Here is a 13,767-nt window from a genome sequence, read left to right as displayed (position 1 = left end):
TAGAATAGTGTCTGCCCCATAGAAGGTGCTGAATAAATATTTGTAAATGAATTTATATAAAAGATTCTCAAGAGTGGCAGCTATTGGATATTTTCTCAACTCTGGCTTGCCTTCAATATTATTTTAAATAGATTTTAATTAGACTCTGCCTTGTCAGAAGGAGCTCTGAGTGAAATGTTTTTTAAAATGTCCTACATTACTTTTTTATATGTCTGAACAATTTTATAATAACAGTAGTCTTACAGATAGGGATCATTTTAATGGAGGAAAAAACTAGGTTAAACTAAAAAATATAACTAAAGGGCACCTCCATTGGTAGGGAACTGGATTTTACGACATCTATATAAAGGACAGAATGAGGTAGATCTCTATAAACTTATGTGAAAGGCTGTCCACAATGCAATAATGTAAGTGAATAAAAAGTTACAGAACAATATGTGTAGAGCGATCCTATTTATGTAAAAACATGTATATCAGTATGTGTAAGTGTGTATATATTTGTAGATGCATAGAGAGAGCATTGGAGCAGTTACGATTGGGAAGGGGAAATCTTTCACCTTTTTAATTCTACAGTTCCGCATTGACTCTTTTACAACAAGCATGTACTATTTCTGTAAGTACAATAAAAATAAACTTTCTTTTTCTGAAAGGGGAAAAAGGCTTAACTTGAATGTACCCAAGAAAAGAAAAATTAAAAGTACTGTAAAAATGGAAAGTACTGTAAAAATCTAAAGAGCCAAATATTGATAGCTGTAGAGCTTAAAAGAAATTCCAGGATTGAGGAATTTCTGAAAAATAGTTGAAACAGCACAGGCCCATGATTAGAGACCGGAGAGTCCAACCCTGATGAGGAAGAATAGTACGCAGCCACTATTTTATCCTGGGCCATCCCCTGGCTCAGCAAAATGAGGGTGCATGATACATAGAGATGAACTTCCAAGAAGGACATATCTCTAAGGTAAAGATCCAGGAGATTACCAGAAGTCCTCAGGAATGCTGTGCTCACCAATACCTACCTTCAAGGCCTCACTCATCCCTCGGCCAATGACAAGGATCTGCACACCCTTCTCGACAACTTCCTCCACATCTGCAGGCTGCACACCAGGAGAATGCTGGACATGGAAAGAGAAAGTATACCAGCTACCTGCTCTTTTCATCTTTCTTTGCGGTCAGCATTCCTGTTAGAGTCATTCATTCACCGAACAAATGTTTACTGAGGTTTACTCTAGGCCAAGCCTCACTAGGGCCCTGGGAATAGCAGAAGATACAGTACTGCCCTTATGGAGCTCTAAGTCTAGTGAAAAGTATAGAAGACTACAAAGAAATTTCAGTAGTTTTACAAGTGCTACAAAGAAGTAATGTTCAGGGTGTAGTGAGAACATACAGAAAGGGCACCTAATTCAGACCTGGGGAGTCAGGGCAGGGGGTCAGGGAAGACACCCCAGAGGATGTGACATTTAAGCTGAGACCTAAAGGACAAACAGGAATTAGCCAGGTTAAAGGAAATCGGGAACAAGGCATACCAAATACAGGGAATAGCATGAACTAAGGCTCAGAGGAAAGAGCAACCTAGTGAACTACAATTAGTTCCATATGACTGAAGTGTAAGTGACAAGTGAGTGGAAAGAGATGAAGCGGGAGAAGAAAGCACCTGCACACCATGCCAAAACTTGGAAAGCTCCATACCGTTTCCTTTTTCTGAGCCCCTTTCCCACTTAACTCCAGGAAAACTTTGATGCTTTAAAACCTATCACTCTGTAAAGTCTTCCCAGATTCTCCCAGGGATATTTAAGGTAAGGTGTTTAATGACGTTAAAGGATGGTGGCTTCTGAACTGCTTCCACATCAGCAAAGGGGATACAGGAGTTAGAGTTTGGTAAATAAATACCAGCCCAACTACTGGGGAGTGAATAAGAGTGGAAAATTGTCGTGGAAGACATGGCTGTTTTAATTGCGTCTTGAAGTATGACTAGGAGTATGCCTTGATGCAGTGGTTGTAGAAGGGGTACATTCTAATCATAGTTAGACATGGTTTAGGGAAAGAGCTGCTGAATATACCAAGACAACAACAAATGTACCAAAGAAAGAAGGGTTTTTCAGTCTAAAAAGCTGATGGTTTAGAGAAGATAGGATTGAAATTGTTATAAAAGGTAGAAGAACAAATATGAGTATTTTTATTAAATCCTGGAATAATAATATCTTACATGTTTAAAGTTGCAATTTTCATAATACAGCTATAGAAATTATTCCATGTGATCTGCATTAATAGTAGCACGAAAGCATCCATTCTCCTTGTTTTATAGATAAACTGAAGCTCACAAAATACACATTAGCCAAGATGACACAATTACTAAGTAGCACAGTTGGGATTTGAACTGAAACATGTTAACCTTTGTTTATTAGAATACTGTAACCTAGGGAGCAACGTTGAAACTTGAAAGAACTAGCCCTAATGACCACAGAGTTGTGCTTAAGCCCAGTGCCCCGCCCACTGTACGCACACAATAATTGTTACTTTAGGTGTAACCTGAATCTTCCCTAAGGCAATTGTCTGTCACCCACACACACATGAGCTAAAAAAACAATAAAGGAGACAGACTGAAGTATTAAAAAATACTTGATTAACCCCTCTAAAAAGGCAGGAATAAAAAACATGAGGACAAACAGAAAACAAATAGCAATATGTTAACACTTAAACATAACTGTAGCAGTAATTAACTTTAAGTGGACTAAATAGTTTAATGAAAGGCAAAGACTGAGTTAAAAAGCAAGACCCAACTAAACACTACTTACAAGGTATATACTTGAAATATAAAGGCATAAGTTGAAAGTAAAAGGATAAAGAAAGATACAAAATGCAAACACTAAGAAAGCGGGTGTGGTTATGTTAATATCAAGATAGGAAGTATTACTACAGATAAAAGAGTTTCATCTCATGATACTTAAATGACCATCAAGAAAAACATAACAACCCAAATCTGTACACTCTTAGTGAAAGAGCTACAAAATATATGAAAACAAAAATAACATATCTGGGACTTCCCTGGTGGTCCAGCCGCTAAGAAAACGCCTTCCAATGCAGAGGATGCAGGTTTGATCCCTGGTCTGGGAACTGAGATCCCACATGCGGCAGGGCAAATAAGCCCACGTGCCACAACTACTGAGCCCATGTACCACAACTAAAGAGCCCCTGTGCCACAACTACAGAGCCCATGCACTCTGGAGCCACAACTAGAGAGGAGCCCACATGCCACAACTAGAGAGAAGCCCACATGCTGCAAGGAAAGATCCTGCATGCTGCAGCTAAGACCCAACACAGCCATAAATAAATAAATAAATAAATAAATATTTTTAAAAACCCAAAAATAACAGAACTAAGAAAAGAGACAAAACCACTGTAGCTGGATTTTTTTTAACATCTTTATTGGAGTATAATTGCTTTACAACGGTGTGTTAGTTTCTGCTTTATAACAAAGTGAATCAGCTATACATATACATGTATCCCCATATCTCCTCCCTCTTGCATCTGCCTCCCACCCTTCCTATCCCACCCATCTAGGTGGTCACAAAGCACCGAGCTCATCTCCCTGTGCTATGCGGCTGCTTCCCACTAGCTATCTGTTTCACATTTGGTAGTGTATATATGTCCATGCCACTCTCTCACTTCATCCCAGCTTACCCTTCCCACTCCCCACGTCCTCAAGTCCATTCTCTATGTCTGCGTCTTTATTCCTGTCCTGCCCCAGGTTCTTCAGAACCATTTTTTTGTTTTTTTTAGATTCCATATATATGTGTTAGCATACGGTATTTGTTTTCCTCTTTCTGACTTCACTCTGCATGACATACTCTAGGTCCATCCAGCTCTATGGTTGGAAATTTTAACAACCTTCTCTCAGTAAATGATAAAACACATAGACAAAGAGTCTAATTAAGGAAATGGGAGCTTTTAGCAACACTGTCAGTTAATTTGACCTAATAGACATTTATAGGTTACTACACCCAACAACTGCAGAATACACATTGTTTTTTCAAGTGTACATGGAACAGTCACTAAGACCTTATGCTGACATAAGTCTCAGTAAATTTCAAAGAAATGAAATAACAGAGAATATGATATCTGACAAAATAGATTTGTTGATAACAATAAGATATTTAGAAAAGCCATAAATAATTGGAAATCGAGCAACAAAGTATTTTGAACTAAAGGGTAAAGGAAAAATACATCAGAATTTGTGGAATACAGCTATATAATGCTTATAGGCAAATTTATCACTTTAAATACTTAAAATAGAAAAATAATTGTCTAAAATCAATGGTGTAAGCCCCCACCTTAAAAAGCTAGAACAGAAGCAAATCATATTCAAAGCAAGCAGAAGACAGATAATAATGAATATATGTATGTAAATCAATGAAATGGGAAACAAATGACAGAGAAAAATCAACAAGGCCAAAAGTTGGTTCTTTCAAAAGATTAATAAAATTGAAACCATTGTAAGACTGATCAGGAAAAAAGAGAAGACACAATTCATAAATACCAGGAATGAAGGGGACATTACTATAGATCATACAGATAGCAGAAGAATAATTTTAAAAATTGGGAATAAATTTACACTAATAAATGTGACAACTTAGAAGAAATGGACAGATTTTTTGAAAGACACAACTTATTAAAATACAAGAAGCAGAAAATCTGAATAGTCCTATAGATGTTAGAAATTGAATTTATAATTTAAAACCCTTCCACAGAAAAAATTCTACACACATATGATTTCAGTGGTGAATTCTATTTTAAACATTTAATGAAAATCCTCAACAAAACATTAGCAAATCCAAGGTTGGTTCAATATTTTAAAAATCAATGTAGTTCACCACAAAGTAAAGAAGAAAAATTACACAGTTGTGTCAAATGATGCAGAAAAAGCATTTAATGAAGTTCACCATGTATTTATGATTAAAAAAAAAGAAAACTCTCAGAAAACTAAACTAGAATAGCCAAGATATGGAAGCAACCTAAATGTCCATAGAGAGATGAATGGATAAAGAAGATGTGGTACACGCACTTATGGCCACCTAATCTATGACAAAGGAGGCAAGAATATACTATGGAAAAAAGATAGCCGCTTCAATAAGTGGTGCTGGGAAAACTGGACAGCTACATGTAAAAAAATGAAATTAGAACACTCCCTAACACCATACACAAAAATAAACTCAAAATGGATTAAGGACTGGACACTATAAAAACCCTCAGAGGAAAACATAGGCACACCACTCTTTGACATAAATAACAGCAAGCTCTTTTTTGATTCACCTCCTAGAGTAATGAAAATAAAAACAAAAATAAACAAATGGGATCTAATTAAACTTAAAAGCTTTTGCGCAGCAAAGGAAACCATAAACAAAATGAAAAGACAGTCCTCAGAATCAAAGAAAATATTTGCAAATGAAGCAACTGACAAGGGATTAATCTCCAAAATATACAAACAGCTCATGCAGCTCAATATAGAAAAAAACCAATCCAATCAAAAAATGGGTGAAGACCTAAATAGACATTTCTCCAAAGAAGACATACAGATGGCCTACAGACACATGAAAAACGCTCAACATCACTAATTATTAGAGAAATGCACATCAAAACCACAATGAGGTGTCACCACACACCGGTCAGAATGGCCATCATCAAAAATTCTACAAACAGGGCTTCCCTGGTGGTGCAGTGGTTGAGAGTCCGCCTGCCTACCCAGCAATCCCACTCCTAGGCATGTATCTGGAGAAAACCATAATTCAAAAGGATGCATGCACCCCGATGTTCACTGCAGCGGTATTTACCATAGCCAGGGCATGGAAGCAACCTAAATGTCCATCAACAGAGGAATGGATAAAGAAGATGTGGTACATATATACAATGGAATATTACTTAGCCATAAAAAGTAACAAAATAGTGCCATTTGCAGAGACGTGGATGGACCTAGAGACTGTCATACAGAGTGAAGTAAGTCAAAAAGAGAAAAATAAATATAGTATAATATCACTTATATGTGGAAATTAGAAAAACGGTGGAGATGAACTTATTTGCAAAGCAGAAATAGAGTCACGGATGTAGAGAACAAACTTACGGTTGCCAAGGGGGGAATATATATATATATGTATGACTGATTCACTTTGTTGTAGAGCAAGAAACTCACACAGCACTGTAAAGCAACTATACTCCAATAAAATTTAATTTTAAAAGTTCAGGGCTTCCCTGATGGCGCAGTGATTAAGAATCCACCTGCCAATGCAGGGGACACGGGTTCAAGGTCTGGTCCAGGAAGATCCCACATGCTGCGGAGCAACTAAGCCCGTGTGCCACAACTACTGAGCCTGTACTCTAGAGCCCACGAGCCACAACTACTGAGCCCACGCACCACAACTACTGAAGCCTGTGCGCCTAGAGCCTGTGCTCCGCAACAAGAGAAGCCACTGCAATGAGAAGTCCGCACACTGCAACAAAGAGTAGCCCCTGCTCGCCGCAACTAGAGAAAGCCCACGCGCAGCAACGAAGACCCAGTGCAGCCAAAAATAAATAATAAACAAAATTTTTTTAAAATGTGGTTCATATATACAATGGAATATTGCTCAGCCATACGAAAGAATTAAATAATGCCATTTGTGACAATATGGATGGACCTAGAGGGTATTATCCTAAGTGAATTAAGTCAGAGAAAGATAAATACTGTATGATTTCATTTATATGTGGAATCTAAAAAACAAAACAGAAATAGACTCATAGATACAAAGAATAAACACATAGTTGCCAGAGGGGAGGTTGTGGGGGAGATGAGTGAAATAGGTGAGGGACATTAAGAGGTACAAACTTACAAAATAAATGAGTCGGGCTTCCCTGGTGGCACAGTGGTTAAGAATACGCCTGCCAATGCAGGGGATATGGGTTCGAGCCCTGGTCCAGGAAGATCCCACATGCCGCAGAGCAACTAAGCCTGTGCACCACAACTACTGAGCCTGCACTCTAAAGCCCACGAGACACAACTGCTGAGCCCGTGTGCCACAACTACTGAAGCCTGTGTGCCTAGAGCCCAAGCTCCACAACAAGAGAAGCCACCACAATGAGAAGCCCACACACCACAACGAAGACTAGCCCCTGCTCGCAGTAAGTAGAGAAAGCCCGTGCACAGCAACAAAGACCCAATGCAGCCAAAAATAAATAAATTAATTAATTAAAAAACAAAAAAAACAAATGAGTCACAGGGATGAAATATGCAGCATGGGGGATATAGTCAATAATAGTGTATGGTAACAGATGGTAACTAGACTTATCGTGGTGATCGTTTTGTAATGTATAGAAACATGAAATCATTATGTTGTGCACCTGAAACTTGCATAGTATTGTAGGTCAATTATACTTCAATCAATAAATCTGTCTATTGGTAGAGTAAAGAAACACGACAACAAAATGCAATGCATGACACCTGACTGGATCTTGGGTTGGAAAGGAAAGCCAGCTATAATAGATGTTATTTTATTGGAACAATTGTTATAATTTGACTATGGAGTTGATGCTATTTAATATTATATAAATGTTGGATTTCTTGAGTGTAACATTATGATTATGTAAGGCAGAATGCCTTTGTTTTATTAGATACAGGCTGAAGTATTTAGAGTTAAGTATCATGATGTCAGTACTTACTTCCAAATGATTCAGCAAATATAGTTATTCAGAGAGAGAGAGAGAGAAAGCCACCGAAAGATAAAAAAGTAAATGTGCCAGAATATTAAAAACTGGTAAATCTAGGCTGATGGTATACGTGTTTATTATTTTTTTCCAATTTGTTATATAGGTTCAAAATATTTCAAAATAGAAAAAGGGGCGGGAGAGGTTCAACATAGGCTTTTCAGGTCAACCAAGTTTAGAAGGTAAATGGGAAAACACAAGCAAAACCAAACACACACAAAAGCAGAAAGGGTTAGGGACAGCTCAGCTCATCTATCTTTCCTTTTGTGTCCTAAGTACTAGAACCTTTAGTCTGATCAAATGGACAAGACTCTGAGAATTATGTTATACTTTACACCTATTGCCTGTATTATATATAAAAATAAACCCACAAAATCGGCAATAGTTATAGAGGGCATTTGGGGGGAAATTTGAAGATAGGCTGTATACTAAATAGTAATATTGTATCAAGGATAATATCCTTATTTGTGAGAATGATATTGTGGCTATGTAGGAGAATGTTTATGTTCTTAGGAAAGAAATGCTAAAATATCTGCCATTTGCACTCAAATGATTGGGGAAAAATGTGTGTGTGTGTGTGTGTGTGTGTGTGTATGTGTGTGTGTGTGTGTGTGTGTGTGTGTGTGTTTAGAGAGAAAACACCAACATGGCAAAGTATTAACAACTTGAAGATTTTGAGAAAGGGTGTGCGGCTATTTATTGTAATATTCATACAACTGTTTCATAGGTTTAATGTTTAAAATTAAAAGGTGGGACTAAAATCAACTATATGTCAATAAAAAATTTTTTTTAAATAGGTGGGGTAAAGTTTCCACATTTCCTTTGGTTCTCTTTAGGTGCCTGCTAATTGGTTTGGCTTTATTTTAAATTTACACTTTTGTCATATCTTCCTCCTTGTCCCCTTTCAGCCTAACAAAAGGATATATAAATGAAAGACCTATGCATGTTTCCACATAGAAAACTCTTCTCCAATAAGAGAGTTATTGCTTTAAGATAGAAATGAGTGAGCACAGTATGCAATAGTAGAAAAGTATAGGCTTTATAGTAAGACTCAGGTTCAAATCTTGGTCCCAAAAATTATTAGTGGTGTGACCCTGGAAACGCTATATTTGATCAGGCACACAGCAGTTGTTTAATGATTGGTAGAGATTTGGGAGTAGGTAGTAGTAATTATTATTTCAAGGACACTGGTTGAAGACAGTAAATTTTCTTGATATTTCCATCCTGCAATCACTATATCATCTGCCCCTTCCCACCCTTAAACTGATAAAAAAGGAATCACATTAACCTACCTCAGAAGGAATGTCACAAAGTATAAAAAAAATTTTTTAATGACATTTATAATTAAAAATTCAATGTAGCCAACATTTATTGAGCCCATACTTTATGGGCACTGTGCCAAATGCATAGTTCTCGCCCTTAGGGAGTTCACCACTTAGTGAGGGAAACACGTAAATACACACTCAGTACAATACAGGTGAACTGCACTAAGTGCTAAAATAGAGGCACAAAGTATTATAGGAATACTGAGAATGGAGTAAGCAGCTCATTCTCACAAGGATTATCATCAGGAAGTGCTTCATAGAGGAGATAAAACAAAAGCTAGGCATTAAAGAATATATAAGATTCCAACAGGTACCAAGGGAAGCAGGTCATTTCAAGTAAATGAAATGGTTTTAGGGACTTCCCTGGTGGCACAGTGGATAAGACTCTGTGCTCCCAATGCAGGGGGCCTGGGTTCGATCCTTGGTCAGGGAACTAGATCCCACATGCATGCCGCAACTAGGAGTTCGCATGCCACGACTAAGGAGCCCACCTGCCGCAACTAAGGAGCCTACGTGCTGCAACTAAGGAGCTGGTGAACCACAACTAAGGAGCCCGCCTGCCACAACTAAGACCCAGCGCAATCAAATAAATAAATAACAATAAATAAAAGGAGGTGGTTTTAGCAAAGGTACAGAGAATCAAAGATCATGGTAGGTTTGTAAGGGAATATGTATTTGGTATGGAATAGCTAGGTCTTCAGATGTGTTATAAAATATAGGGGATGAGAATGAAGGAAAAATTTGGAACTGTATCATTGTTTTTAAAAAATGGCCCTGAACACTATCCTAAGGAGTTTCTGCTTAATTCTGAGGTCTATGGAAAGCCTTTGAAATTTTCTAAGCAGAGCAGTGACATGACTAGCTTTATGTTGGCCAAGTCAACAAATGTACTTTGTTGGATATGGTGGAGGAGAAAACTGGAGAAATAAAACTTTTGTCTGATGTTTCTCTTCTAGGTGACTGGGTGGATAGTGATTCCATTAATGGAGACGCAGAACACAAGAAAGTACCTGGATATTTGTGGGGGGTGGGGAGGTAGGGAAAAGGAAATGAAATCAACTTTGGATATGTTCGGTTTAAGTTGCCCAAGGAACAACTCATATGCAGATGTACAACATGTGATTGAATATTCTGATAGTTTGGATAACTGTTCAGCAAATATTCACTCTTTTTGCCCTCTTACTGTGGGCAGAATATACTTCTGTGCCCTACTGATGTGGGAACTTAGGTTGGTGAACCTGGGGCAAGCAAAGCCTTGAAATATACTTGCTCAGTGGGGCTTGTGTTTGTGAGCTTCAGATAACACCATGAGAAGATCAGGTCCTGGCTAGTTCACTGGTCTAAGATGGATAAGAGACATATGGAGTACCCAGCCAGCTTGCCAACTGCAGCCTGGAGTAGAGCTGCTCCAGCTAGACCTATAAGCATGATAATAAACACTTATTATTGTAAATCACTAAGTTTTGGGTAGTTCGTTAAAAAGAATAGCTGAACAAGGGAATTCTCGGGCAGTCCAGTGGTTAGGACTCGATGCTTTCACTGCTGTGGGCACAGGTTCAATCCCTGGTTGGGGACCTAAAATCCTATAAGCTGCATGATGCAGCCAAAAAGAAGAATAGCTGAACAATACTACTATATATTTAGAGCATGAAAAATAACTAGAGATAATACCTCCATCAGTTCATGGCATAAACCACTGTAGTACTCTCAAGTAAAAAGAAATCCCCTAAACACTCTCAGGCAGTTAATTCCCTCAAGGATTCCCTATTAAGCAGCATTTGATGTACAAATCAGAGTGTTTCATGTCCAAGACTTTTAAAAGAATTAATGCAGTCATTTCTATAGTTGAGAAACATACCGTAGAGCAGTATTATGTGCTAGGCGTTGTGCTAGGGTAACTAAGGGAGAAAAGAAAAAACTTAAAAAGATCAAGTGTCTACTATGTGACAGGCACTGTGGTAGATGCTTTACAAAGAGGAACATATTTAGTATTCAAAGCAACCACGTGAAATATATTTTCCAGGTCCCATCCCCAAGAGATTATGATTCAGTAGTTGGGAAGAGTGCAGGAGATACAGAACATGCATTTTAAACAAAGCTCTAGGTGATTCTGATGCACTGTGAGATCCATGAATCACACTGAGAAATACTGAGTGAGAGAAAGAATGAATTTGCATGATGGTAAGTGGCATGCATTTTTCAAATTTATTCTTCCCAACCCATTTATTACTCTTACATGAAGCCATGACAAACAGACATTATTATTCTCCTTTTATAAATGGTTAAACTGAGGCACAGTCAGGCTATATAACTTGGTTAAGGTATCTAGTTAAAATGTGACAGTGCCTGGACCTATAAATCTAAATATCTACTAGATATCTCTTGATGCCCTATTGTAAGTTCAAGCTCAACATATTCCAAAAGAATTAATCATTTTCTCTACCCAGCCTCTGCCCCAAACACAAACACATCTGTTCCTCCTCTTCATATACCCAATCTCAATAAATGGCACCACCATGTACCCATTTATCCATGCTAGTATTCTCCTTTGCCTGCTAAATCTAATAAACTGCCTTATCCTGCCAATTTCACCTTCTTTTCTTAAATTAATTTTTTTTTTTTTTTTTTTTTTTTGCGGTACATGGGCCTCTCACTGTTGTGGCCTCTCCCGTTGCGGAGCACAGGCTCCAGACATGCAGGCTCAGTGGCCATGGCTCACGGGCCCAGCCGCTCCGTGGCATGTGGGATCTTCCCGGACCGGGGCACGAACCCGTGTCCCCTGCATCAGCAGGCGGACTCGCAACCACTGCGCCACCAGGGAAGCCCTTAAATTAATTTTTTACTGAAATACAGTTGAATTACAATGTTGTGTTAATTGCTGTACAGCAAAGTGACTCAATTATACATAAATATATACATACTTTTTCATATTCTTTTCCATTATGGTTTATCACAGGATACTGAATATAGTTCCCTGTGCTACACAGTAGGACCTTGTTTATTTATTCTGTATATACCAGTTTGCATCTACTAATCCCAAACTCCCAATCCAACCCCCTCACCTTCTTAATAGTTTTCATATTTGCTGTTTCATATCCACCCACACTACTACTAACTTAACAATAACAGCTTAATTTATTGAGTGCCTACACCATATCTAGCACAGTACAGTAACCCTTAGATCAACTCTGTGAGGTGGGTAATATTACTATCTCCATTCTATAGATGAGGACTCTGAGGCTTAATAGCTTTGATTTGATGTCCTTTTGCCTCTATACAGGTAAGTTCTAGTCAACAGCTCAGCTTTTCTCTCATCTTTCCTAGTTCTTCTCTCTCCAACTAGTTCTAGAACACCTCCTCTTGTTTATTCTACTGACAAATGAAACTTAACAAGATGAAAACTAAACCTACAGCAACCTTTTCCTATTTTCCTGTTATCATCACTGGCAACTTCACAGTTTTGTAGTCTTTAGTGTTGAAGTTTACAAGAGGAATCATGATGTAGTAGAAAGGGACAGGGAAGAAAGTTAGAATCTGACCTGAATTTACTATTTGATTTCACATTTTTCTAGCTTTCTAGCTCTAAACTCTGTGCTTATTAAGTTTCCTTAAATACAGAATGAGGTTAAGGGTAATACTAACTCATGTAGTCTTATATGGGAGAAATATAATATATAGCGTTAAATCCATTTCTGAAGAAAAAAATCTCTCCAGTGTGGCACACTCATAAGTTGGTACTCCAATATATCTTAAACCCATAGTCTGGATAATTTTTGTCAGTCAAATCAATCTTCTGTTTAAGTATCTGAAGTGGCTATGTCTAATCTACTGAATAAAATGTAAACTGAGCTCTGCAGACACCCGACACCCTCAACTATACCACTGCCTAGTCTTACACCACACTAGCTTTACTCTATGAAACAATCCAATGGAGTCATTTGGTTCACGAGCATTATAGCTTCTTATTCCTCAGCCTGCTCTCATTCTGTCCCTTCTATATCTCAAAGCCCTCTCATTTCTTTTACCAATCCTTTCTTTTTATAAAGAAAGGTATATTCCTTTCTTTAAGATCCAGGTTGGTAGCTAACAAACAACTAGGTGTCTGGATCAAAACAATGAGTGCATGCAATTCAAAACAAAGGCACCAAAATGAGACTGGTAGGAGGGGTGGACTCACGATATAATCAAATACTATACTCCCCGGGTGGGCAACCCACAAACTGGAGATTAATTATATTACAGAGGTTCTCGCACAGGAGTGAGAGTTCTGAGCCCCACTAAGGCCTTCCAGCCCAGAGGTCTGGCACCATGAAGAGGACTTGGCTTTGAAGGCCAGCAGGACTTGAACGCAGAAGCTCCTCAGGATTGATGGAAATAGAGACTTCACTCTTAAAGGGCATACACAAAATCTCATACACCCTGGGACCAAGGGTAAAAGCAGTAATTTGACAGAAGACAGGCCCAGACTTACCTGCTGGTCTTGGAGGGTCTCCTGGGGTGGGGGAGACCCTGGGGACATAGACAATGGTGGCAGAAACATCAGGGAGTATTCATCTGCATGAGCTCTCCTGGAGGCTGACACACCTTGGCACATCAAGACCCGGCAGAACGGAACAGGCTGTAGGCTTTACTGCTGGGATGCCTGAGGCCAAATGGGATGGGAACATAGCCCCACCCATCAGCAGACAGGCTGCCTAAAGACTTCCTGAGCCCA

General features: G+C 38.5%; 1 protein-coding gene across 3 annotated transcripts in view; it reads right to left on the bottom strand.

Annotated features, from left to right (window-relative positions):
• Window positions 1-13,767, bottom strand: part of AAMDC (adipogenesis associated Mth938 domain containing) — a 28,581-nt gene that overhangs the window by 981 nt on the left and 13,833 nt on the right. For all 3 annotated transcript variants that reach the window (XM_024749453.1, XM_024749463.1, XM_024749446.1), the window contains exon 3: window positions 1,017-1,112. In XM_024749453.1, the coding sequence (XP_024605221.1) occupies window positions 1,017-1,112 (96 nt within the window). The remainder of the gene's footprint in view (window positions 1-1,016; window positions 1,113-13,767) is intronic.

The sequence above is a fragment of the Neophocaena asiaeorientalis genome, unplaced genomic scaffold, assembly GCF_003031525.2.
Source record: "Neophocaena asiaeorientalis asiaeorientalis breed wild unplaced genomic scaffold, Neophocaena_asiaeorientalis_V1.1 scaffold363, whole genome shotgun sequence".
Classification (NCBI taxonomy): domain Eukaryota; kingdom Metazoa; phylum Chordata; class Mammalia; order Artiodactyla; family Phocoenidae; genus Neophocaena; species Neophocaena asiaeorientalis.
The sequence above is the reverse complement of the archived record's forward strand: the minus strand, read 5'-3'. Positions and strand labels throughout refer to the sequence as shown.